The 14,714-nt window shown below is 43.4% G+C and overlaps 2 protein-coding genes across 3 annotated transcripts in view; one reads left to right on the top strand and one right to left on the bottom strand.

Annotated features, from left to right (window-relative positions):
- Positions 1-2,751: 2,751 nt before the first annotated feature.
- Positions 2,752-12,825, bottom strand: LOC148474917 (uncharacterized). The gene is made up of 6 exons (XM_088458001.1): positions 12,747-12,825; positions 11,738-11,915; positions 11,151-11,274; positions 10,349-10,446; positions 9,691-10,216; positions 2,752-5,217 (listed from the first exon to the last, which is right to left on the bottom strand). Exons 2-6 carry the CDS (start codon positions 11,801-11,803, stop codon positions 3,977-3,979), a joined length of 2,055 nt encoding a protein of 684 aa, XP_088314127.1. The 5' UTR covers positions 11,804-11,915; positions 12,747-12,825; the 3' UTR covers positions 2,752-3,976.
- Positions 12,826-12,948: 123 nt separating this feature from the next.
- The window catches only part of LOC148474916 (uncharacterized), a 38,022-nt gene continuing 36,256 nt past the window's right edge, over positions 12,949-14,714 (top strand). For both annotated transcript variants that reach the window (XM_088457986.1, XM_088457985.1), the window contains exon 1: positions 12,949-12,986. The gene's annotated coding sequence lies outside the window, so the exon portion shown is untranslated. The remainder of the gene's footprint in view (positions 12,987-14,714) is intronic.

Below are 14,714 nucleotides of genomic sequence, written 5' to 3'. Positions count from 1 at the left end.
TACTGTTAACTTCTAATCACCCTAAGAAACTGTGAATAGGGAAGGCCATGTACTGAAGCTCTTGGATGGAAGCTGTCGTAATGTAGCAGAGGATTCTGATCCGTGTGCTTAGAATATAAAGCAGTCTGCAACATACAGTACCCTCATTGACAGTGATGGAAATGTCTAGAAAGCAGATTTGTTGCTTATCTGCCGTTAATGTCAGTTTTATGGGTTTAGATGACAGATTTTGTTTTGTGATAATATTATTCAAGATTTGTAAATCCCCTTGCCAAAACAATAGGATGTCGTCTATATAGCGGTAGTATAATTTAATATGACTTGCTATCTGAACGTTCTCAAGTAATAGACATATTTCTATAAACCACATATAAGAGTTTGCGAAAGATGGAGCAACTGATGACCCCCTTGTGCAACCTGTGCGCTGTCTGAAAAGCTGACCATTAAATACAAAATAGTTATGCATAAGTGTAAAACTTAACAGATCAAGAAATAGGTCAATATCTGGACCTGCATAGCTGGTGTTAGCAATAATAAGGTTTTTAACAGCCATCAAACCTGCTTGGTGTGGAATGCAGGTATACAGGCTTGCTACATCCAACGTTACCAATGTCATATCAACTGGTACCTGACCAAAATCATTTAATTTCAATAAAAGCATGTTAGAATCTTCCAAGGAAAGATTATGATGAAAAGGGCCTTGGTGTAATTTGCCGGATTCCTCTAAAAGTCTATGGAAAGTTTTTAGTGATGCGTTGTTCGTTGGAGGATCAAATCTGGATTTATTTCCTAGTTTCTGAACCTTGGTGGGCAAAACATTTTTACTTTCTATAACAGGGGACTTAGAAAAAAGTTCTTTCAATTTAAGAGTTCTGTGTAATTTGAACATATCAGTCTTCCATTTAAAAGGATTGATTTTATTAGTGGGGACGAAAGATAAGCCTTTACATAGAACTTTTTGTTCAACAGGTGTTAATGCGACAGATGACAAAATGAAAATTAAATTCTCCTGTATTTTGGTGTCTGACTGCTTGTTTTGCTTTTTATTCTGGCCCCTTCTTCTGGTATACTTGCTCCTCCAGTCCGTGCAGACCCCTAAAGGGGTTATGGGTCGTTTGGGGCGAGCTCCTATGGATCCAGATGGTAATGCTACCTGGAGTTGATTATCTTCGGATTCACTGGCAGATGTACTAGTGAAACGTACTCTATAGGGGCGTCTTCTTGTCTGATTAGAAGGGCCCCCTCTTGTTGTACTGCCACTGTTACCCAACCAGGTGTAGACTCTGTGTTGTGCATAGTCTGATTGCATTTTTTAAAATGTATTTTTTGTATATTTTAAAAGATCAATCTTATATTGCTCAACTTGTTCGGCTAATTTAGTGATCCAGTCGGGGTATACAATCGGGAAACCGGCTGCCGGAATCCCGACAGCCGGCTTCCCGACTGCTTTATCCTGGCGTGGGATAAATGACCGGCGTCTATTTCTAGATGCCTGTAATTTTCCAGACTCCGGGAGACCGGCGCCTGGCATCCCGATCGAGCGGACAGCCGCGGAGGGGGAGGGTTAGGTTTAAGGCACACGGGGGGGGGGGTATTAGGGTTAGGCACCCCCCTGGGAGGGTTAGGCTAGGGGGAGGGAGGGTTAGGCACCCCCCCCCGGGACTTAGGTTTAGGCAGCGGGGAAGGGGGGGTTAGGCACTTAGAGGGATTAGGTTTAGGCACTTGGGGGGGGAGGTTAGGGTTAGGCACCCTAAAGATAGGTTAGGGTTAGGGGGTTAGATTAGTATAGTAGATACTTACCTAGGGACGATCGGGATTTCCAGCGCTGTCGGTCTTCCTCTGCCGGGCTCTGCTCTTTTGTCGGGCTACCGCTGCCGGGAATCGAACTCCCGGCCATGCGGCAGCCGGGATTTCATACCGATTCCCCACTTGGTGTTCGTGTCAGCAGACAAACTCAGTAAACCTTCTTTCTCTAGTTTAGCTATATTATCTTTAGTAATGTTAAGTTCCCTGGTGGATTCCTCCACCACAAGATGAGGTCCATAGAACATTTGTTTAATATTGACACCCATTTTTTGCAGAATAGCATGTTATAGCGCCCGATGATAGGGGTGTTGTGGACTCTGAACCTGCGTGGGATTTGTTTAGATCGATGGTAATCCGATAGAGTTCTGGCGTGAAACAGAAAGTCCAATTCCCTCTTTTTTAGCTTATATAGATCCCTTAAGCTGTTGGAATTGGAGTCAGCAGGTTCATCCACCATTGTAGGTTCCTTGTGTAAAATTTGTTTCCACATCCTGGTCAGAGAAACTAAGAGTCTCGTAATTGTCGCACTGCAGTAAAAATGTAGAAAAATTGGCTTAAGATGTAAGTACATATATTCCAAAATCAATTTAATTCCCAACAGTCATCAACACACAAAACAGGCAGCCATTTTGGTGGTATCATGAGGCCAATTACTGTACATCATCTTGTACCTGAATGATGTCACTGGTTCCCAGACAATGGATAGGCTACACAGCCATGAAAGCTGGCTACCTGCATTGTGTAGTAAGCTGTAGGTGTTAGAGCCATCTTACAGTCAGGTCAGATCTCTGGAAAGACCGCATCCTTAGCCAAACATGCCCCGTGTATGGAGATCGCCCAGGAAATCCTCCATTACCGTATTATTGGGAATACATATTTTTACCAAGAACGACACTCATCACTTTCCTCATTTGTCATATTTAAATCAAAGAAACCATCACAAAGTCAATTAAACACGTCTTTATTTTTCTGAATCAAGTCCAAAGAGAAGACGAGATATTACTACTGATATGGTACAAGACATCCAATTGCTGAAAGGTGACGAGGCATCCCTTAATAAAATTACTGAAACCAAAGATGCAGTACAGCAGAGCCTCTCATTATGCAGAAATAGGCCTACTTATTGGCTTAATGCATACAGAGACGTACACCCACATTGTGCTCTTAGGAGCGGTCATGTAAATGAACATGGAGAAGCCAAAACGACACCTCAAACTCCCCACTTCTATTTTATGACCACCCTGTACATCTATGCCAAATTTTCTTTAGTTTTATCCAAAAATACTATTTATGTAGGCCTCCTTCATGTGCGTACAGGGCAGGGAAGCCTGTTCTGACAGATCTCTTCCACCTAGCATGATGACTTTCCAGGCAGCTGGTGTAACATCAGTGCGTGGTGTGGCTTCCAGTTGGCCAGATAACCCCCGCATCAGCCATACGGATTCTCGCATTAATAATAACGTAGTAAATCAGGCTTCCATGGCTGCCGTAATTGCACCCACTTTCCTTGTGACTCCCAATCAGCCCCATAAGCTGCAGAGTTTTATATCCTAGTAAACACAACTTGATCCACCATGCTATCCGGGAACCGGTGTACATGACAGTTTGTACACAAATAGCCACGTGGCATAAACATGTGTTTTTGCGCTTTTGGGTTCACATTGTCACAGCTTCTTAAATGACCACTAGTGAGATAGTAACATGTTACAGAATTATACAAACTATCTCATACCTTGAATTATAGAGTATGACAAAACCTATGGTATAGGTGTCACAGCTCCCAAGTCTTATCTCCTGCCTATTAGGAGGAATATATGTTGCTTGGAACTCTATAAAACGACCATGTGGTCTGGTATTACTGTGGAGTGATGCAGATACCTACGCTAAGACCTACACATCAGCTATCCAGTCCTGATTTAAGTTTATGACACACATTCCACCTATATCCATCATACATCATGGATAGTATTTAAATGATTGCATGTTTATATACTGTGTGACTGGAGCTATGTAATGCCATCTATAACTCACCGATGTCTGTATACCTTTAGTATGCGCTCTATAAAAAGTATATACCTATTTTTTTGTTTTTATAAATTTCCATTTCTAAAATAAAAGACTGTTATCAATATCGGAAGTATTGCTACAACCCCAATGAATTTCTATCAGCTCATGGGAATGGGTTTTCTCCTGTGTGAATTCTCTGATGTGTAACAAGAGTTGATTTACGCTTAAAACATTTCCCACACTCAGGGCATGGAAATGGTTTCTCACCAGTGTGAGTTCGATGATGTCTAATTAGACCCCATTCATATGTAAAACACTTTTCACACTCAGTGCACAGAAATAGTTTCTCACCTGTGTGAATTATTTTATGTCTAATAAGAGTTGCTTCCTGCTTGAAACATTTCCCACACTCCGAGCATGGAAATGGTTTCTCACCCGTGTGACTTCTCTGATGATTAAGAAGACTTGATTTATGCGTGAAACATTTATCACACTCAGAGCACAGAAATGGTTTCTCACCTGTGTGAGTTTTCTGATGTGTGAAAAGAACGGATTTCTGTGTAAAACATTTTCCACACTCAGAGCATGGAAATGGTTTCTTGCCTGTGTGAGTCAATTGATGTTTAACCAGACCTGACTGCTGTGTAAAACATTTCCCACACTCAGAACATGAAAATGGTTTCTCACCTGTGTGACTTCTCTGATGATTAAGAAGACCTGATTTATGCGTGAAACATTTATCACACTCAGAGCACAGAAATCGTTTCTCCCCTGTATGAGTTCTCTGATGTCTAACAAGACCCGATTCCTGTGTAAACCATTTTCCACACTCAGAACATGTAAATGGTTTCTCACCCGTGTGAGTTCTCTGATGTGTAACAAGAACCGATAAGTGTGTAAAACATTTTCCACACTCAGGGCATGGAATTAGTTTCTCACCTGTGTGACGTCTCTGATGTGTAACAAGACCGGATTTCTGTGTAAAACATTTCCCGCACTCGGAGCATGGAAACGGTTTCTCTCCCGTGTGCTTTCTTTGATGTCTAATAAGTAATGATTTTTTTGTAAAATATTTCCCACACTCAGAGCATGGAAATGGTTTTTCACCTGTGTGACTTCTCTGATGCCTAGCACAGAGTGTCTGATGTATAAAAGTTTTACTACAATCACAACAAGGAATCAGTGTATCAACTGTAAGGCCTGTACTGTGTGTAACAATATCAGGAGAACAGTCCCGTTGATTAGAAGGATCAGATGATATATCTGCACCATGAAGTACTGGATGTATATTTAGAGTAATAGGGTTTTCCCCTTTAGAATCTTGTGTGATGTCTTTATCTTCTGTTTTAAAATCTGGAGACATACTGAGATATCCCTCCGAGTTATGCATGCTTTTGTGTCCATCTGGAGAAAATAAAATAATAAAATAAATGTATAGAAATAGATATCTTGAGTTTACACTGAGGAACAACTTGTCATACTATTAGTGAGTTCAAGTCATTCAGCGGTTTCATTTCAAGGTGCAAACTACGAACACTAGGGCCCAAATGTAATAGGTTCCAGTTACCTGGTCCCGGCAGTATACAGCCTCTAGAATTAAAGTTACAATTAGTTTTAAGGCAAAACCAGTTTGTTATATCGCCGGAATCGCACCGTGACCAAGATATTGGAGCTTTTACATTTGAGCCCTATTATAATTATAATGTGCAAACAGCAAATATGACACTTTTGCTGAAAAGATAAATCATTGGTTTAAAATAAAATACAACCACATTGCCAATTTCATTGCTTAAATCCAGTGACATTAGACAATGCAAGCCAAAATGAAGATTTTAGTGGGCACACATTTCCCATTCAGCATCCTAGGATAGGAAGCCTCGTTAGCCAGTGACAATGGTCAACCAAGTCATTAGTTTCCGGTTCCTGTACAGAGCAGACATGCCCGGTGAGCTTTGTACTTAAATCCACTTACTGCCATCACCTGGGCCCCAAAATCAGCCAGAGTAGACTAGGCCATGCTGTGCCACTTCTGCTCTTCAACTGCCATCTACTCTATCTGTTCAGGCACCAGGTTCTGCCACCCCAATACGGCTCTCAGATTCCCGCATGGATATTCCTAGGTCCTTAATCCTTCCAGGCCCTGCTATTCCATCTCTCCTAACTGTCCGTAGGTCCTACCCAAAGCCTTACTGGACCCCCATGTTCCAGGTCTCCACTTTATGAAATTAAGCTTAGAAAGAACTTCAGACCCTTTGTGGCGCCAAAGGTGATAACCCCAATGCCCATCCAGACACTTCCCTCACTTACAAAGACTGGGGTCAAGGAAGTCTATTAGATATCAAGGGCTAAAAGAAGACCCCTGACAACCGTAGTGCCACACAAATGTGTCCTCATACATTCTTGCTGCAGTCGCGCCAAACAGACCCTCCCAGCTCGCTAGGTCCCATCTGCGACTCTGCTAAGGCTGGGCTTCTTTTTTGCCCGATAATGTGTCTTAGTCGCAATGTGATGCGACTAGGACGCAGCAGGAGACTGCACTGATTAACTTGATATGCGACACTTGTATGTCTGTGTGTGACTGAGTCTGAATGCCAAGTTTGCTGAGTATAGTCTCCTGGTGCGTCCTAGTCATATCACATTGCAATTAAGGGCCATATTCAATTAGATGCGAAAAGTCCGTTGACGGACTTTTCACCGACATCGGAGGTTTTGGGTGTGAAAAAGTATTGCACTCGTCCCTACGTATCCCCGTATTCACTTCCAAATCGGCAAAAACGGGACCCGGCGAAAACGAAGTGAGCGAAAAGTCTTGTCAATTTTGGGGAAATCAGCCTGACACCCCCCTAAAGATGCTGTGACATGCGGGTTCACTGGGGTACCCCAGAATAACCCTGCTGAAGGTATTTTGGGTCTTCAAATGGTCTGAATAGGTGCTGTTTACCGTATTGAATAAGTGATTAAGAATAGCATTTAGCAAGTTTTTTTTTTTTAATAAATAGTCCCAGCAAATTTGGGGTACATGAAAATGGGGGCAAGCATATTTTCAAGTGGCCAAAGTGAACTTTTAAAAATTGTGAAAAATCCACCTGCCGCAACCACCCGCAATCAAAAATACATCTGGAGCATACTTGGGGACCCCCCCTGAGTCTAGTTCGCTAGTTTTAAAGTTTGTCCCCCAATTTTATTTTTTTTGCCCCGAAAACGAAAGTTTATTAGAATTTTTTAGACACAGTTAAGCAATGGGGGACTGTCCAAGGGGTTCCCGCAACGTTGAACCCCAAAACCCCAATTCTGCACTAATTCTCGACACCTATTCATAGTTGAAAACTTTTTGCTGATTTTTCCCATTGTCTTTTTGCACCTGCAAAAAGTCAACGGAATTGAATACGGTGATAATTGCAGAATGGCGAAACTGACGTCATTGGCGAAAAAAACCTGGCGAAAAGCAATTGAACATGGCCCATAGACGCATTTTCGGGTGAAAAAGATACGAAAAAGAAGCTCTGTGATAGCAGCATCGCACGTGACCTAGTGGCTCCCACACACCACATGCTAAATGTATGAGGACTCATCTGTACAGTTTTAATATTTTAATGTACATGATAAAGTACCATGTATTATTTAACACAATAGTATTTTTGTGGCATCTGTTTTTTATTGAGGGTTGAATGATAAAATTATATCGCAAGGAGAACGTGGTACTGATGCAAACGGAGTAAAGAGTAAATACAACAAACACAACATGCATGATCTACAATAAGGATAGAAGATCTTGTGCACCAAGAATGTTTAATTAGGGTTATTTGTGTTAGATGTATAGTATTATGCCAACCACTACGCGGAGACTGAGGAAAACAAAACATAACTACCAGATACAGACGGAGGCAATGAATGAGGGCAGGAGGGAGGGGAACAAGAGAAGGTTTAGCGAGAAAGTCATGTCCTCACTATGGGTCATTGTACAGACAGCAAAAGAGGGCTTCAAAGAGAGCCATATAAGGAATGATGGGGGAGGGGCGGGATGGACAAGCAGCCAAGACCAGTAGACCAGCAGGGGAAAAGGGATAACACATTATAACCACTCCTTTATAATACGGGAGACTGGAGACCTACTATGTCCAGAAAATGGGGAACCATGATATAAGCACTAATATTCGAGAAAGTAGGTATGCGGAGTAGAATAATACAAAAAAGAGAGATAGTCAGTGCATTAGGAGGTATATTTACTAAAGAAGTGGAGATGTTGCCCATAGCAACCAGATACTAGCTATTATCTTCTAGAAGGTGCTAGATAAATGATAAGTAGAATCTGATTGGTTGCTATAGGCAACAACTCCACTTGTAAAAACCAGCACTTTAGTAAATATACCCCTAATAATACAGATGAGTGTAAGGATGGGGACAGATAGGAGATGAGAATGGGTAAAAAACAAGCAATCTACAATTATAAGGCATAGCGATCAGTTAATGACTATAAAAGAAGTCAAAGATCACTTAGGTCGCTCATCTTGTGCCATCACAACAGCTGCCGAAAAGGCCAGAGGAAGAGGACTAGTGTAAAATTCCATTCATCCTGGAAGAGGTACCAGTGGAAGGTCAAACACCTCTCGGAAGGCGTTGAGATCGGTCAGTACTTGGATGGAATGTAAGATCCCCTGCAGGGCAGCTCAAGCGTCATCGGCCACTAAATACAATACTGCAGGGTTGGAAAACTTGTTAAGATCGGGAAACACTGTAGAGCAATGGGACTCTGATCTTCTTACTCCTGGGGAAAACAAGCTCTGCGACAGGCAGGCAGTGACAAGTGTGGGTGGCATATAACATGGCTGTCAATCCCCAGAAGCAGAACCTGACACAGATGAATCCATCAACAGCCTGAATCACTGTATCCTCAGTGCCTCGGTTATGAGTCTCTGTGCCCCAAGATAGCAGCCGAAGCAGCGACACATAATATTTATATAGCACTAGGCGTCTCATACAGGTGAAGATGCTGTAGTGTCAACAAGTGTCCTCAGGGCTGGAGATGACAGCCTGGAGACTGAACATGCAAAGCTAAGGGTGATCCCGGCTGTCAGATGCAGCAGGGCACAAGAGGCATCTGTGCTCACAGTGCCAAATACCTGCACTCCCGTAAGAAGATGGAGAGTCAGATGGGTAGCAGAAGACTCTAGAATCTCATTAGAGCCGATGTCGGGTGATAAAAGAAGTACCTAGGTCATTGTAGTGCTAGGCTACAGTATTACTTGCTTAATTTAAGAGAATGTGAACATTACTGAAAAAGGAATACACCAGAGTGTGGGGAGGAGACTGTGGAGATCTCTGGGCTGGTAACACACAGTGACATGATGTGAGGGGGAGAGCAGGAGTATAATAGGGACTGATGGCTCCTGATGTATGAGATACACCAGAGAGTGTGGGGAGGAGACTGGTCAGATCTCTGGGCTGGTAACACACAGCGACATGATGTGAGGGGGAGAGCAGGAGTATAATAGGGACTGATGGCTCCTGATGTATGAGATACACCAGAGAGTGTGGGGAGGAGACTGGTCAGATCTCTGGGCTGGTAACACACAGTGACATGATGTGAGGGGGAGAGCAGGAGTATAATAGGGGCTTATGGATCCTGATGTATGAGATACACCAAAGAGTGTGAGGAGGAGACTGGTCAGATCTCTGGACTGGTAACACACAGCGACATGATGTGAGGGGGGGAGGAGGAGTATAATAGTGGCTGATGTGCTCCTGATTCCCCCACTGGGCAGATACATTACCCTCATTAGTCTGTACTGACAGAGGAGGGTGAGGGATAAGAGATTGCTGTAGTGACTGAGCAAGGAGAATATGTGACTCTTTTCTGTAATAGTGATAATTACTCACCTGTTCTGATATCTGTAGGGATTTCTTCCTCCTTACACTGCTGATCACCCCTCATATATGTCTCTTTTTCTCCCTCTGTAGCTTCTGCCGTCATATCAGCCACATACATCTCTTCTTCTCCCTCTATATCTTCTGCCTTCATATCAGTCACATACGTCTCTTCTTCTTCCTCTATATCTTCTGCCGTCATATCAGCCACATACATCTCTTCTTCTCCCTCTATATCTTCTGCCTTCATATCAGTCACATACGTCTGTTCTTCTCCCTCTATATCTTCTGCCTTATTATCAGTCACATACGTCTCTTCTTCTCCCTCTATATCTTCTGCCTTCATATCAGTCACATACGCCTGTTCTTCACCCTCTATATCTTCTGTCTTCATATCAGTCACATACGTCTCTTCTTCTCCCTCTATATCTTCTGCCTTCATATCAGTCACATACGTCTCTTCTTCTCCCTCTATATCTTCTGCCTTCATATCAGTCACATACGTATCTTCTGCCTTGATATTAGTCACATCTTCAACCTAATCAACCAGACACATAAAATAACACTTCCATATTATAGAATATTTGTGAATTAGACTAACACCTCTGCTCTATAAGATCATACAGTGACAGTCACTTTGCTATTTGGTGAGACCCTAAATTCCTCCTACCTTATGCTCCTGTGGGGTCCTGTAATTCCCCGGTGTACAATCCTGTGAATCAAGAGGACGGGGACATCCCTCTGGGATATTTCGGTTACTGGGTCTATCTGTAGGAGATACAGTGACTGAGTACATGTATATATTCACCCACTACTTCATCAAAGTCTTCCAGCTCTCATCTTAACTTGTTGATACATGCTCCTTCCTCCCTGTCTACCTCATCAGTGTCACACCTGTTTGTCTGCCCCTTCCCTTTAGAATGTAAGCTCTTACGAGCAGGACCCTCCACCCACTTGTGCTTCTCCTTACTTTACTTCCATCTACTTCTTACTCCCCACTAGGGCACTTAACACTTGGTTGCTTATCTGGGTGTTAGGGTCACTAATGTAGCAATGTATATTATCCTTGTCCTCATCCTGTATTGTATTGTACTGTACTGTAAATCACTGGTTAACCTATTTGTTTATGTCAGAGGTTCCCAAACGCGGTCCTCAAGGCTCCCCAACAGTTCAGTTTTTAGAGATATCCATGGATGAGAACAGGTGGCTTAATTAGTACCTCAGTCAATTTGACTAAACCACCAGTGCTCAAAAATGGATATCTCTAAAACCTGAACTGTTGGGGAGGCTTTAGGGCCGCATTTGGTAACCTCTGGTTTATGTATTTTGTAAGGCGCTGCGGAACACTTGTGGTGCCATATAAATAATTGATAACAATATATGTGATCGATGATGTGTGATAGATGATGTGTGTTTATAGGGGGCTCCCATACCTTATCTCCCCTGTACAATAAATGACAGTGTCCTCTTACCCAGTGATGTGAGGGGCCGGTGATTCTCCATCATCACGTCCTTGTACAGACCCCTGTGTTCCTCTAAATACTCCCCCTCCTCCATGGAGAAATAGACAGTAACATCCTGACACCTTATAGGAACCTGACACACACAATGATACAATCATCAACCAGACACATCCCCTGGTGTTACTGTATAATGTCCCATATCCAGCAGTCACCTCTCCAGTCATCACCCAGACACATCCCCTGGTGTTACTGTATAATGTCCCATTCCCTGCAGTCACCTCTCCAGTCATCACCCAGACACATCCCCTGGTGTTACTGTATAATGTCCCATTCCCAGCAGTCACCACCCAGACACAACCTCTGCTGTTACTGTATAATGTCCCATTCCCAGCAGTCACCTCTCCAGTCACCACCCAGACACATCCCCTGGTGTTACTGTATAATATCCCATTCCCAGCAGTCACCTCTCCAGTCACCACCCAGACACATCCCCTGGTGTTACTGTATAATGTCCCATTCCCAGCAGTCACCTCTCCAGACACCACCCAGACACATCCCCTGTTGTTACTGTATAATGTCCCATTCCCAGCAGTCACCTTTCCAGTCAGCAGCTGAATGATCTTGTTGGTGAGTTCCAGGATCTTCTGGTCATTGTGTCTCATGTATCAGTGAGTGAGGTGGAGGCACCGTGATGGAGGCTCTGGGTCCTGCTCAGTCTTCCTGACACGCGGGGACGGCTGCTGGGTGTCTCACTTTCTCTGGATGTCTTCCTCGCTATTATGCCATCCGGAGACGTCAATAAATATGTAAGTGGTATGCAACTAGCTCACTGGATAAATATTCAAGAATGGTCTATTTTACAAACACTGCCGCTATTCCATTCATAAACTCTTGTAGAGTGTATACAGCATGTATCTCTCCTGCCAAATACATTTCGCAGGCTGCTTGGGGTCCTCAGTCTACAGCCGGAAGATGAAATGGTGAAGATGAAAGAAAATAGAGGGCGGAGAACAGCCGGCCTCTGGAACATGGCAGGAGAGAGTGGCATTATACCCGCTGTCCTAATTAGTGCAGAAAGGAAACAGTCCCAGGTATTACAGTGGTTGTCCTAATAATTGTAAAAACTAATAGAGCAAAAACCGTAAACACCTACGTCTTCTAAATATATCCAAATGACATCATGCCCCGGCAGCCATTAAAATTGGGTATGACAGGGCTTGCTGGGACCTGTAGTGCACCAGTAAATAAACAATTTTTTTTTTAAATGACTAGTAAAACACATCCATCACTACATGGGTTTGGGAAGAGCCCTATAACTATCGGTACAGGCCAAGGTTTGCCAAATGGTGGGTGTGGGGAGTGCTTTTTCGTTGTTATTTTTGAGGGTTGTCATCTACACCTGGAGTTTATCATCGTACTGCTATTCCAGTTATTACTATTGTTTTTTTTTTTTAGATTGCTTGGATTTACTTCTGGTTGATAGAAAACAAAAGTTAGATATAAATTATTAGCACCTAGATTGGGGCAGTGTATTATATTTACCCACAGTGTACCATACATCACATCTATCTACCTACCTCATTAAACATCTTTACAGGTACTCACCTCCAGCCACTGTTTCTCTGTATGCTTTCGAAATCGGAAAAATTGGAATGTTACACCCCCGACTTCCGGACGGTGCGTTCCACCTTTACTTCCGCCTACTGCGTTCCACCAGGCTTTAGGGAATTGCGTTCCATTAAACTTCCGGGTAAGGCGGGCCAACTTCGTCGTGACGTATTTCCATGTGACTTGCAATCAGCCGTATCCGCTTCAGAGGGTTTTGATTGTGTCCGGCATCAACAGGTGATGGTATATATTATATTATACAGGGGGAGCAGCCTGTGGTGTCCTGTTATTGTTATTATACAGGGGGAGCAGCCTGTGGTGTCCTGTTATTATTATACAGGGGGAGCAGCCTGTGGTGTCCTGTTAATATTATTATTTTACAGGAGGAGCAGCCTGTGCTGTCCTGTTATTATTATTGTACAGGGGGAGCAGCCTGTGGTGTCCTGTTATTATTGTTGTACAGGAGGAGCAGCCTGTGGTGTCCTGTTATTGTTATTATACAGGGGGAGCAGCCTGTGGTGTCCTGTTAATATTATTATTTTACAGGAGGAGCAGCCTGTGCTGTCCTGTTATTATTATTGTACAGGGGGAGCAGCCTGTGGTGTCCTGTTATTATTGTTGTACAGGGGGAGCAGCCTGTGGTGTCCTGTTATTGTTATTATACAGGGGGAGCAGCCTGTGGTGTCCTGTTATTATTATACAGGGGGAGCAGCCTGTGGTGTCCTGTTAATATTATTATTTTACAGGAGGAGCAGCCTGTGCTGTCCTGTTATTATTATTGTACAGGGGGAGCAGCCTGTGGTGTCCTGTTATTATTGTTGTACAGGAGGAGCAGCCTGTGGTGTCCTGTTATTGTTATTATACAGGGGGAGCAGCCTGTGGTGTCCTGTTAATATTATTATTTTACAGGAGGAGCAGCCTGTGCTGTCCTGTTATTATTATTGTACAGGGGGAGCAGCCTGTGGTGTCCTGTTATTATTGTTGTACAGGGGGAGCAGCCTGTGGTGTCCTGTTATTGTTATTATACAGGGGGAGCAGCCTGTGGTGTCCTGTTATTATTATACAGGGGGAGCAGCCTGTGGTGTCCTGTTAATATTATTATTTTACAGGAGGAGCAGCCTGTGCTGTCCTGTTATTATTATTGTACAGGGGGAGCAGCCTGTGGTGTCCTGTTATTATTGTTGTACAGGGGGAGCAGCCTGTGGTGTCCTGTTATTGTTATTATACAGGGGGAGCAGCCTGTGGTGTCCTGTTATTGTTATTATACAGGGGGAGCAGCCTGTGGTGTCCTGTTATTATTATACAGGGGGAGCAGCCTGTGGTGTCCTGTTAATATTATTATTTTACAGGAGGAGCGGCCTGTGCTGTCCTGTTATTATTATTGTACAGGGGGAGCAGCCTGTGGTGTCCTGTTATTATTGTTGTACAGGAGGAGCAGCCTGTGGTGTCCTGTTATTGTTATTATACAGGGGGAGCAGCCTGTGGTGTCCTGTTAATATTATTATTTTACAGGAGGAGCAGCCTGTGCTGTCCTGTTATTATTATTGTACAGGGGGAGCAGCCTGTGGTGTCCTGTTATTATTGTTGTACAGGGGGAGCAGCCTGTGGTGTCCTGTTATTGTTATTATACAGGGGGAGCAGCCTGTGGTGTCCTGTTATTATTATACAGGGGGAGCAGCCTGTGGTGTCCTGTTAATATTATTATTTTACAGGAGGAGCAGCCTGTGCTGTCCTGTTATTATTATTGTACAGGGGGAGCAGCCTGTGGTGTCCTGTTATTATTGTTGTACAGGGGGAGCAGCCTGTGGTGTCCTGTTATTGTTATTATACAGGGGGAGCAGCCTGTGGTGTCCTGTTATTGTTATTATACAGGGGGAGCAGCCTGTGGTGTCCTGTTATTATTATACAGGGGGAGCAGCCTGTGGTGTCCTGTTAATATTATTATGTTACAGGAGGAGCAGCCTG

Source organism: Taudactylus pleione, unplaced genomic scaffold (assembly GCF_031769625.1).
Source record: "Taudactylus pleione unplaced genomic scaffold, aTauple2 ptg000800l, whole genome shotgun sequence".
Lineage (NCBI taxonomy): Eukaryota > Metazoa > Chordata > Amphibia > Anura > Myobatrachidae > Taudactylus > Taudactylus pleione.
Note: the sequence above shows the minus strand (reverse complement) of the source record. Positions and strands in the feature narration are given on the sequence as shown.

Excerpts from the sequence above, each read along its gene's own strand:
- LOC148474917 (XM_088458001.1), bottom strand. The coding sequence starts at position 11,803 with ATGAGACACAATGACCAGAAGATCCTGGAACTCACCAACAAGATCATT. Across the intron at positions 11,275-11,737 it reads TTCAGCTGCTGACTGGAAAG|GTTCCTATAAGGTGTCAGGA; the intron begins GTGACTGCTGGG and ends TGTGTGTGTCAG. Across the intron at positions 10,447-11,150 it reads CCGGCCCCTCACATCACTGG|ATAGACCCAGTAACCGAAAT; the intron begins GTAAGAGGACAC and ends TATCTCCTACAG.